A 13,370-nucleotide genomic window follows, 5' to 3' on the forward strand; every position below is an offset into this window, starting at 1 on the left:
ATTATGACAGCATTTAAAATTTGGTCAGTAATTATGTGAAATGTTGAAATAAGTAAATGTTTTTTTGCTTGTGGAAGCTGTTAAATAGGAAACCTGCAACTGGTACTAGGTTCCAGGGTAATCGCTTAGTAATATGGACGTGTGGACAGGAATTGTGGGTGACAAGTTCCTAAGGCAACACACTTCACTGAACACACTAACTGGTACTGTTTATCAGCATTTTATCATGACAAGTTACCTGTGCTATTGGAGAATTTTACTTTCATAGAAAGACAATAGATGTGGTTTGTGCATGATGGGAATCCGCACAATTTTCTATGTCATATGACTATCAATAATACAAAAGTTTAATGATTATGGATTCGTCAGTGACATTCAGTAGCATGTCATCCTCATTCAAAAGACCTTAATCTCTTAGTTCTGCCTAAGGACACATTTAAGAGCTTTGGTACATTTCAAACTTGTTGATATTTGCACACATTACAGGAATGTGTGTCCATGTGTGCGACAAAAGTCGGGTGTGTTCACATGAGTTCACGATTATCTGAAAAGGAATGCTGAAGAATGAGTGATGACATTGAGCACCTCTCATTATTGACACACACAGGACAGAATAATGCATATCTAGAAAAGTATTTGTTTCTGGTCCTATGTTTTACCCATTACTGTCTGCTGTAACAAGATATACTTTTCAACACCCTCTTCACCCTGACAGTGAAATGAGTCTTTATCTTTTTATTTATAGTGTCTGCAAGCCAACAGAACATCCATATGCTTAACAAACTGCTGCAACAGCTGAGGATGATGATTGACTGCGCATGTTGGGGTCGACCTCTGGGCAGCACACTTTTGTGGGAGCAGCACTTACGAACAATAAATCGTATACTCTCTATAGCTAACTGTATAGAAATCCGTGAGGTTTGTGATCTATTTGCAGTTCTTCCTATTTTTTTAATGTTAACTTGAATATCTGATCTTTTTGTATCTGATTTATTGGGTTCTTGTGATAAATTGAAGTCACTTTTTATGCTTTTAATACATCTATTTTATATGACAATTTGTTTAATTGGAGGCTTGCTTTAAAGAAATTCAGGCTATTGTACTTTAAAAAAAAAATATATTGTTTCTCCAGCAGATTTGTTCACATTTGTTAAAAACCATTTCTTTCAAGTCTAGTTAGCATTAAGTTTGGAAAGATGTACTTATTATTATGATTCTTGGTGACACCCAGATCATTACTGTTGTTGTCTGCGCAGTCCCATAATGCTTACTGCATATGCTACTAAACCACATCAACTCAGACGACATTTGAAAGTGGGATGTGGCCAACATCCAGTCACAATATAGGGGAAGTACTGAGCATAGCGCAAGTGGTGGTGGTGTTCGATAACTAAACTCACATTATATACATGGTAGTCAGACACTCTGGAAAGCTTGTAAGGGTGTTGCAGGTAAGGCTGTGCTGACAAATAATTGTTGAGAAAAACATTCTGTAAGTTGCACTGTTTCTGATTTAATTCTCATCAAAGTTTGCCAGTCAGGTCATTGTATGTGCAAATTCAAGCAGCCTGCCAAAGTTAGTGTTGTTATATGTGTTTTTCATTAGGTCTCCTAGAACCAAACAAGAGAGTGATACAAAAACTGGACATTGGACAGTAGTAAGGATTGAATCAAAGCCCAAGTCTTGTGTGCTATCACCTACGCTGTGAGAACAAATGACAGTAATTGTATCTTGCAGGCTGCTTGAATTTTTGCTCGCAATGACCTGATTGGCTGGTTTTAATGACAATTACATTGGAAACAGTGCAACATAATGAATTTTTTCTTAACAACTATCTCTCATCCCACCTTACTTGCTGTTTTCTCAAGTTTCTGATCACCCTGTATATTGCGAGCTTTCCACTCCAGAGATGCAATCTGGCTGGAGCCAGCAAGAACAGAAAGTTCTCAATATAAAGCCAAATTGGAGTGGAAGGTTTTGTAACGTATATAAAAATTAATTTTAGAGTAGCATTTGACAGTAAATTAAAATAATTCCTTTGCAGCCACTATATATGGAACTATGCTCTGAGGGTCTTATACACAGAGCTCATGTCTTATTAAATTCTATCACTTGCACTCCCACTCATAAGCGTGAAGTATTTATGCACATAAAAAGAACTACTACGAAGCTGATAATATTTGTATTAGGTTAAAGAGTATGTGTAAACACGTTCTGTGAAAGTATTGTTACTTCAATAACAGAAATTTCATTGGTACTCGAGTTCAGTCATCCTCTGCATAATACAGTATGAACAAAATATCTTTGCAGCCAGGTGATGATGTCTTCCCAAAGCTACAGAACTTGCCTGAAGAATGTGTCCGTGAAGTTTTACTCCGTCTTGCTGACCATAAGGATTTAGAGAGCAGTGGACGTGCCTACAGTGTCATGCGACGGCTTGTTGATGAGCAGCGCATCTGGCGAGAATTATGTCAGTTCCACTTTACACAACAACAGATTTCTCATGTCCAAGGAGGACAGTCTCCTCCTCATGACTGGCAGAGCACATACCACAAACTACGAAAGTATGTATTTTTGTTCACATATTTAATAAACACATTTGCACTTACTGTCCTTTTTAATACTTTGTCTCTTATGAACATACTTGGAACACGTAGTCACCAGTCAAAACTACAAAGCTAAACAATTTATGCAGAAGACTTTGTAGTCAGGGGAGCCACAGCTTGGATACATAATTTCAGAGTTACAGCAACTTTATCCTGACTAGACACAGCAATCTCCAGGGTCATGGAAAGTGTCAGTACATAAACATAAAAGTAATAACAGACAAAAATAAAATGTTTATGAACCCAAAAATGTCAAGCCATACATTTAAGTAAACACAATCAACAATATAACATAAGAATCATCTTAATTTTTTAAGGAACTCCTCAATGGAGTATGAGTGACCCATGAGGAAACTTTTGTTTTGATTTGAAAGCGTGTGGATTACTGCAAAGATTTTTGAATTCTTGAGGTAGCTTATTGAAAATGGACGCAGCAAGTCCGATCCAAATGCAGGTTGGATTTCTGCAGAGTGAAAGTTGCTTATTCTTGGGAATAAGCTGATACTATTACAAACAAACACAAACATACACACAAAATTCAAGCTTTCGCAACAAACTGTTGCCTCATCAGGAAAGAGGGAAGGAGAGGGAAAGACGAAAGGATGTGGGTTTTAAGGGAGAGGGTAAGGAGTCATTCCAATCCCGGGAGCGGAAAGACTTACCTTAGGGGGAAAAAAGGACGGGTATACACTCGCGCGCGCGCGCACACACACACACACACACACACACACACACACACACACACACACACACACACACACACACACATATCCATCCACACATATACAGACACAAGCAGACATATTTAAAGACAAAGCAAGCAGACATTTTTGCTTGTGTGTGTGTGTGTGTGTGTGTGTGTGTGTGTGTGTGTGTGTGTGTGTGTGCGCGCGCGCGAGTGTATACCTGTCCTTTTTTCCCCCTAAGGTAAGTCTTTCCGCTCCCGGGATTGGAATGACTCCTTACCCTCTCCCTTAAAACCCACATCCTTTCATCTTTCCCTCTCCTTCCCTCTTTCCTGATGAAGCAACTGCTGGTTGCGAAAGCTTGAATTTTGTGTGTGTGTTTGTGTGTCAATCAACATGCCAACACTTTCGTTTGGTAAGTTACATCATCTGGGGAAGAACATATCTAAAACCACAGATGATGTAACTTACCCAACGAAAGCGTTGGTATGTTGTTAGAGACACAAACAAACAAACACACACACACACACACACACACACACACACACACACACACACACACACTCTCTCTCTCTCTCTCTCTCTCTCTCTCTCTCTCTTTCTCTCTCTCTCTCTCTGTATATTGAGAGGCCAACGTCGGAATACCCAAATTAATGAACAGAGGTCGACAAGAGGTTCGTGAACTTAATACAACTTATTGCCCATACTGCCTGTTTCTGAACCAAAACTATTATTTGAGAATGGGAAGAGTTACCCCAAAATATAATACCATATGACATAAGTGAATGAAAATAAGCAAAGCAGACTAATTTTTGTGTTGAACGATCACTTACTTCAGATACCATTTGAGTAGCAAAAATGGCAGCATTAAGTCTTTGAACAAGATCCTGAACGTGGGCTTTGCTTTCTATCTGAACACCTAGAAATCTGAACTGTTCAGTTTCACTAATCAAATGCTCATTATATGAAATTAAAAGGTAGGGTTTTGTTGAATTGTGTGTCAGAAACTGTAAATACTGAGTCTTACTGTGATTTAGCATTAGTTTATTTTCTACAAGCCATGAACTTATGTCATGAACTGCACTATTTGAAACTGAGCTAATGTTGCACACAACATCCTTTACTAACAAGCTAGTATCATTAGCAAACAGAAATATTTTAGAGTTACCTGTAATACTAGAGGGCATATCATTTATATAAATAAGGAACAGAAGTGCCTCCAACACTGATCCCTTGGGCACTCCACATTTGACTGCAACCCACTCAGACCCCACAACACACCCATTCTCAACACGGTGAATAATGACCTTTTACTGTCAGTTGTTAAAGTAAGAGGTGAACCAATTGTGAGCTACTCCCTGTATTCCATAATGGTCCAACTTCTGGAGCAATATTTTGTGATCAACAGACTCAAACGCCTTAGTTAAATCAAAAAAATATGCCTAGCGTTTGACACCGTTTGTTTAATCCATCCAGTACCTAACTGGGAAAAGAGAACATAGCATTTTCAGTTGTTAAACAACTTCTAAAGCCGAACTGTATGTGTGATAGCAAATTAAGTGATATAAAATGATCACTTATCCTTACATACACAGCCTTTCCAATAACTTTGGCAAGCACTGATGGCATGGAAATAGGTCTAAAGTTGTATACATTAGCACTTTCTCCCTTTTTATAAAGCAACTTTACTACTGAGTACTTTAACTGTTCAGAAAACTGACCATTCTTAAAGGAAAAGTTATAAATGTGGCTATGTACAGGGCTAACATGTGCAGCACAGTACTTTAATATCCTCCTAGGCACTCCTTCATATCCAGGAGAGTCCTTAGTCTTCAGTGATTTAATCATTTACTCAATCTCCCCCTTGTCTGTATCACAGAGGAGTATTTCAGACCTCAATCTCGGAAAGGCATTTTCCAACAGAGTTATATGATTCCATGTCAAAACTAAATTTTTATTTAATGCATCAGCAGCGCTCAGAAAATGATTGTTAAATACTGTACATAAATTTGACTTATCAGTAACAGAAATATTTTTACTACGAACTGACTTTATACTGTCGACCTTGGCTGCTGACCAGACCTCCAGAACTTACCATATGGTTTTAATTTTATCCTATGAATTAGCTATTCTATTTGAGCATCACATACTCTTTGTCTTCCTAATAATATTTTTAAGCACCTTACAGTACTGTTTGTAATGGGCTACTGTAGCTTGAGTGTGGCTAATCAGCCACCCAGGCTGCCTTTTACTGCTAGTACCACATTTAGAACATTCTAATGGAAAGCATCTCTCAAAGAGCATGAGAAATGAGTTAAGGACAGCATTATATTTGTCATCTATGTTACTGGCACTATAAACGTCCTGCCACTCTTGTTCCTTGACGAGGTTTAAAAAAACTCTCTCTTGCTGCTGGATTAACATTCCTACATAGTGACATTTTGTTTGAGTACAAAAGCCTTTTAGTGTTAAAATTTGTGCATCATTATCTGAAAAGCCATTCACCCTTTTACTAATAGAATGCCCATCTAGTAATGAAGAATGAATAAAAATGTTGTCTATGGTTGTACTACTGCTCCCATGCATCCTATTTGGAAAAACACAGTCTGCATCAGATCCTATGAATTTAGAAGATCTACTTTTTCTTGTACAATCATACACATAATTAATACTGAAGCCACCACATATAACTAATTTCTGGTACTTCCTATAAAGTGAATCAAGAACCCTCTCTAGCTTGAGCAGAAATGCTCTGAAGTGAGAGTGGGGGGACATATAAACAACAAAAATTAGATGTTTAATTTCACTAAATTCAACTGCTCCGGCACAACTTTCAAATATGTTCTGTTCAGTGCAGTGCTGTGATATGTCTATTGACTCAAATGGAATTACTTTTTTTTTAAATACATATATGGCCACTCCCCCACGCCACAAGGAACTCCTTGAAAACCGGTCAGGTATACCAATAATTTCAGCTCAACATCTATAATACCTCTTATATTTTGATGAAATATATTAATTCCTTCTCTACTTGGAAACATGACATACCCTGAAGGTGATTCCTTTGCTAGAGGGACTTCCTTTAAGGAGGTATACCTTCCTTTAATCTAAAAAAGGCGCAGCTCTAACACCTATTACTACAGAAATTTTTCCATGAGTGATCCTGCCACCACCAACTACACTGTTACCTATAAGCTTTGCTAGCCTCCCCTTCCCACACCTATTGAGGTGCAGGTCATGCCTAGTGAAACCTGATCTACTGATACACTCAACCAGTACCACTGTAATGTGACCCATGTCCTCTGCCATCAGTGCCTTCTCTAGCACCATGTTATCGCACCTAACAGCCGCATTAAGATGAGGCTGATCACGATGCTCAAACAGTTTCACGAAATGCACATTCGTGCCACAAGTTTGAGTAGCTGTCTTCACCAGATCACCACCTGCATCATATTCCCCGTCCCTATCAAGACTAGTCCCTGCTCCACCCACTGTCACTACCTGATCCTCCTTCGTACAATTCCTACATAACTCCCCTATGCTGTCAGTCAACTGAGCCAACCCTGCACTAGGCTTCACAATGCTGGTGATCTGGTACTCACTCCCCATGACACTGGAAATAATGTCAATATAATATTTTAAGCATGTCATCTTTTTCTGTAATATTACTATTTATTACATATCCAGTGAGCAACTGAATTAGACACCAACCTAGTAGCATGTAGCAGCCCCTTTCAGGTTAATGATAATGGGAAAACTTCACAAGACACTGAAAGCATTACAGAACCACCCCGATCCACAACCATGGAACAACCAGCCCCAACTCACTGTGATTGGTCAGAGCTGGGCCCATGATATGCCTATGTTGTTTAGTGGTGTCCAAAATAGACTGTACAGGACAAGTAACAATGTATGCCATACTGACAGTGGGTTCTTATGTAGCTCGCTGGTGAGTAGCTTTGGTTCATGTATCTGGATCCCCAATTTGTTCTATGTACATATCCTGACACACAAAAATCTCTTTTCAACTGCCTTAGCTGTATATCCTGACACACAAAAATCTCTTTTCAACTGCCTTAGCTGTGCCCAGTTGGCAAGTGAGATGCGCTTATTTGTTTCATGTGTCCACCAGGGCATTTCTGCAATTTTTTTGATCTCTGTGCACTGTGGCGAGTCTGATCAGACAGTCTCCCATGGCCTTTGCACCCGTAGGGAGGAGATTGAGTTCTGTATCTTATCACTACTTGCTGATGTTTTCTGGCAATGAATTGGTGGGTGGTACACTGCAGTATGCTCCCTGAATAAAGTTACCTACAATCATTCTTGATATGATGGCATGGAAAAGTCCATACTGCTTATATAACAACAGCTGCAGTTCCTCACAGATCAAGCATTCGTGACCTAATGCACTGACACTGTACATTTTGACCAATCCTGAGCTTAGGCTACTACACTGTCACCCAGGTCAAGGCTTGATGATTCAAAGTTACAGGATGTGTGAACTATTCCAATTGACGTGACAATGGCAGTAGGCTCTCTCCAACAGAACAGAAATCTCGATTTCAGTAGTGTTCATGAAGTTATAGCACTTATTACATATATGAGGCATGTCCAGAAAGTCTTGTTCTGGAAAAAACCTCAAAAACTTTTTTTTCAAACCAAAATTTATTTTTACAGATAAGAGCTTTTCCTAAACAATTCTTCTACATAGTTGCCACTATTGCTCAGACATTTGTCACAACAGGAAACCAAGTTTTCTATTCCCTCTTCATAGAAAAATGCTGCCAGTGAAAACATCCACTGCTTAACACTTATTTTTTGCGTCATTTTTTGCTAGTTCAATTCCTTTCCAAAGGTGAAACTGACAGTGGGGTACAATACTGTGAAACCATGAGGAAACTTTGGTGCACAATTCAAAATAAAAGACATGGACTGCTCAGTCAGGGCACTGTCTTGCTTCATGACAACAAATGTCTCCATTTTGCTGGTGTCACTCAAAATCTTATTCAACAATTTGGTTGGGAGTAGTTCAACCACCTGTCGCACAGCCCCAGTCCCCACCTGCCAACAACCCTTTGTTCTTGAACTTGGGTCATGATCATGGAGGAAGGTACTTTGACAACAATGATGACTCAAAATGCAGTGTTAAGAAGAGGCTGTCTTCACTGGTGGCATCTTTCTATGAAGAGCGCAAAAAAAAGTTTGTTTCCCCACTATGACAAATACCTGAACAATAGTGGCAACTACGTAAAAAAATAGTTTAAAAAATGCTCTTTCTTATAAAAATAAATTTTAATTTGAAAAAATTGTTTTTATGAGTTTTTCCCCCCAAACAGTACTTACTTTCTGGGCATGCCCCATATTTTCAATGAGTAACCCTAGCTGCATAGTGAAAGAACAATGTTGCGACTGTTCTAGAACACTGCTCAAGTGTGTGGGACATGTACCAAATACGACTAACGCAGTATATTTAATGTATACAGAGAAGGGCAGCACGAATGGCCACTGGTTTGTTCACGCAAGAAATTTAATATCTTTAAAACTCATTTTACATCCATCTTCCAGGCTGTATCTGGACTGAAGATCAAAATATCTGCCTTGTGCAGTAAGACCTAACAGTTTTAAAGTATCAGTAGTAAGGTTCCATTTGTTGTGCAAACACACAAAATCAGGATGGTAACAAATATCTTACCAAGGGCAAAATAATATGATGACTCTATGCTTGTCACAAGAAAATGAAGACATAGTTGTTTTATATCCCTTTGGAGAAATAGCACTATCTTCATTAAATTTGTAACATCCCTCCGTCATCCATTGTCTCCAGGGAAGACTTCCTCCAGCTTATTGGTCAACTTGCTCACCCATTTTTGCTGCTCGGTGGCTTCAATGCCCACCATCCCCATGGGGCTCTTACATAGGTGCCCTTCCAAGAGGTGTCCTCTTGGCTGGCCTCAATCAAATCAACTTCATCTGTCTGAACACATGAGTACCCACATTCCCTTCAGACTCCACACTCACATATTCCCATTTGGGCCTCTCGTTCTGCATTGCTCAGCTTGCCTGTCATCTCGAGTCGCCTGTTCTCTCTGACATGTACTCGAGTGACCACTTCGCCATATGTTATCTGTTTGCAGTCTCATACCCCACCTAAGTGTAAATCCAACTGGCAGCTTTCTAAGGCTGACTGGAGGCTTTACTTCTCCCTAGCGACAAACATCATTTCCCCAGAATGAAATTTTCACTCTGCAGCCGTGTGTGCACTGCTGATATGAAACTTCTTGGCAGATTAAAATTGTGTGCCAGACTGAGACTCGAACTCAGGATCTTTGCCTTTCGCAGCCAAGTTTCATCATCTCTCCATTTGTGATAACCAGGTAGAATACCTTATCAATGTTGCCCTTACCACTGCAGAATGTTCCATTCCTCGCACTTCACCTTTACTGCACTGTGTCCTAGTCCGTTGGTGACTGAGATGTGTCACAGCGCAATTCACTCACAGAGACTTGCTTTCTGTGTTTGCAACTGTCATCCTACGATGGCGAACTGTTTTTGTTACAAACAGTTGCATGCGCAGTGTCATCACATTCTTTGCAATAACAAAAAAGGTAACTGAATTTCATTTACTACCTAGTCCTTTTTAACAGTTCTGTACCTGTTCTGTTGTGGGCCAACCTCCGACAGCTCTCTGGGACCGAGGTCCATTCCCAATTTTCAGCCTGACTGTAGATGATGATGTCATTGCAGACCACTTTGCTATCTCCAACACCTTAGGCCGCTATTTTGTGGAAAGTTCGAGCTCTACCTACTATCACCCCGCCTTCCTCCACTGGAAACGAGTGGAGGAGGCTCGGGTGATACCTTTCTCCCCTCAGGACATGAATGCTACAATGCCACCTTCACCATGAGGGAGCTAAATCATGCTTTCACAACATCCCAATCTTCCGGCCCAGGGCCGGACGATGCTCACATTCAGATGTTGCAGCACCTTTCACTTGCCTGCAGGCAAGTACTTTCTCCTTCATATGTACAATTGCATCTGGGCAGAAGGCATGTTTCGCAGATGCCTACCTAAGCCTGTTAAGGACGAACACCTTGCTTCTAGCTACCACACCATTTCTCTCACTAGTTGTGTTTGCAAGGTGATGGAAAATGCGATTCATGCCTGGCTGGTATGGTGACTAGTGCCTCGCAATTTACTAACCACTGCGCAGCAAAATGTGGATTTTGAGTGCATCATTCTGTAGTTCACTATCTCACTTTGTCATGATTGATTTTTTGCAGAAATACCAGACTGTGGCTACGTTTTTTGATTTGTAAAGAAGCCTATGACATCTGCTGGAGGACTGGTATCCTCCCTACTCTATAAACATGGAGCTTCCGAAGCCACCTGCCCCATTTCCTTCATGAATTTTTAAAAGACAGAGTTTTCAAGATTCGTGTGGGATCTGCCTTGTTGGACACATTTATCCAGGAAAACGGGAAGCCTCATGGTTCCATCCTGAGTGCCGTCCTCTTCGCTATAGCCATTAACCCTTTTATGGCTGTCACCCATCAGACATATCTGGCTCCCTTTTTGTCGATGATTTTGTAATTCTCCGTGGACTTGTCCCCTTGAGCAGTGCCTTCAGTGATGTCTCAATCATCTTTACTCTTGGAGCATCAACAATTACTTCCCCTTTTCCACTGATAAAACCGTTTGTAGGAATTTCTGGTGGCACAATGAGTTTCTTCCACTTTCTTTACATCTTGCTCTTCCGTTTGCTGAAACTACTAAGTTCCTCGGACTCATGCTTGAGAGGAAACATTCTTGATCCTCCCATGTTTTCCCTGGCTGCCTGTGGTCCCTCAGTGTCCTAAGTGGTACTTTTTGGAGAGCAGTCGGACTACTCTTCTCTGTTTACACTGATCCCTTCTCTGTTCGAAACTAAACTATGGGTGTTTCATTTATGCATACGCACATTCAGCAATCGTACACTATCTAAATACAATCCACTGTCATGGAATTTGAGAGTATGTGTGCAGAAGCTGTCAAACTACCGTTGTCATACCAGCATGATAATCTACTCAGTAGATAGGCATGCCATTTGTCTGCTATACCTGGGCACCCACCCTATGCCTCCTCCTTCAATGTCACCTTTGACCGCCAGTATGGGGAACGTCTCTCTTCTCTGTTACCGCCTAGAGTTTGCATTCAGCTATTGCTACAGCAGCTTACTTCACACTACCTGCCACTTTCCTGATGGGTCTGAACCCTTCACCACCTTGTCTTTGTGCGCCACGCACGTTACCTTTGACTTCACTCACTTCCTAAGGAAACTACCCCAGATTCGATCTCTTGCTGCAAGTTTCTTGACCTTCACACACAGAACTTCCTTATAGCACTTTTGTAAACACTGGTGGCTCTCAGATTGATCATGGTGTCCGCTGTGCCTTCATCATTTGCACCAACGATTTTTGGTATTTGCTTCCAGAACACTGCTTAGTATGTACAGCAGAGCTCTTTGTCCTCTATTAGGACACACAGTACATCCAGCGACACAGGCTTTTCAATTTTGTCATCTGGTCTGATTCTCCCGGTGCCCTTCAGAGCCTGTGTGTGCTGTACATAGTCCATCAGTTAGTGCAACAGGTCCAAGAAAGCTTCCACCTGCTCGCTCTTGAGGGAGTCACTGTGATGTTTATGTGGGTTTCTGGTCACATCTGTCTGATGGGAAATGAGGCTGCGGACACTGCTGCCGAGGCTGTAGTCCTCAGCTCACTAGTTCTTCCATTCCTGTCGATGACCTCCATGTTGCCATCTGTCAGCAGGTGGTGTCACTTTTGGATCACTACTGGTCTTCCCTTCCGGGAACTTAAGCGTCTCCCAACGGCTTGGCTAACCATCTCTCAGCCCGCTCACCAAAAGATCATTTTAGCAAGGTTAGGCATTGGGCACTGTTGTTTTAGCCATCGCCATTTGTTAAATGGTGAACCCTCACCACTTTCTACTTATTGTCATCAATCATTGATGGTACACCATTTCCTGATGGGATGCCCATTTTTTTAAGCCACTTACATTCTAATGTATGTTTGCTGTCTGAGTTAGAGGCCTTTTTAGCAAATGACACGTGAGCTGTCACCTGCATTTTACTTTTATCTGCCGTAGCAATACAGCAAAGAACATTTAATCTTTAGTTCAGAACCTACATTGTCTCTGTGGCGTATTTTAGGAATCTGTCTCCAAGACGAAGTCCTTTTTTAGCTTTCTTTCCAACCCATCAATTGGGCTTACCGTGTAGTAGCTTTTAACTTTTTTTTTTTTTTTTTTGTTGTTTTAGTGTTCTAAGGTTCTGACATGGGTGCATATGACCTAAGAAAGATTGCAAGTAAATTCGGGACAGTGTTTGAAAACTTATAATACGCTTGTACAACAATATAAAAATTTAATGCTGCATGCCATTGGGTCACCAACCAAAAATAAAATGTGATGATAGTGTCCAACCACCTACAGACAAAGCACACAAGAAAATCGTTGGTACAATGCGTAATTTGTAGAGACCATTAAGAATGACAGAACACTTGAATGCTGTCATGGTAAGCTTCATTGCAGTTTCTCCATGCATGGAGATCACATTAGATAAAGCTTTGATGCTTTCCAGTAGAAACAAGCCATAATTTCGTGGAAAGTTTGTTGGAGCAAGTAGAGACGACTCCCTGTGGAAGATAAGCGCATGAAGGTTTATATAGTAACAAAATGCCAACAACAAGGCATGATAGTTGATGAAAATATATCCCTTACCACTGCAATAGCCAAAGAGTGAGGAATATTGTCATGACGAATCACACGTCCAATTGACACAACTGACATCACAGATTGTATTTTGACAAACAAGCCATGCAATAAAAGTCTCCACAATGATGTACCAGGGATGTAACCTGTGGGTAAAAGTAAATGAAGTCTGGGGTGCAAGCCTATCTGGGATTGAACCTGGGGCCTTCAGGAGTGCAGTACAGTGCTCCAGCTGCTAGACAATCAGGGCCAAACTGTAGATAATGTGTTAAGAAACAAATTGTCAAATTGGAGATGGACAAGTGCTT

The 13,370-nt window shown here is 40.6% G+C and overlaps 1 protein-coding gene across 1 annotated transcript in view; it reads left to right on the forward strand.

Annotated features, from left to right (window-relative positions):
- Positions 1-13,370, forward strand: part of LOC126475222 (F-box only protein 32) — a 556,323-nt gene that overhangs the window by 531,673 nt on the left and 11,280 nt on the right. Inside the window, exons 6-7 of the mRNA XM_050102888.1 lie at positions 746-918; positions 2,312-2,565. Coding sequence (XP_049958845.1) covers positions 746-918; positions 2,312-2,565 — 427 coding nt within the window. The remainder of the gene's footprint in view (positions 1-745; positions 919-2,311; positions 2,566-13,370) is intronic.

Source organism: Schistocerca serialis, chromosome 4, assembly GCF_023864345.2.
Source record: "Schistocerca serialis cubense isolate TAMUIC-IGC-003099 chromosome 4, iqSchSeri2.2, whole genome shotgun sequence".
In the NCBI taxonomy this organism is placed as follows: domain Eukaryota; kingdom Metazoa; phylum Arthropoda; class Insecta; order Orthoptera; family Acrididae; genus Schistocerca; species Schistocerca serialis.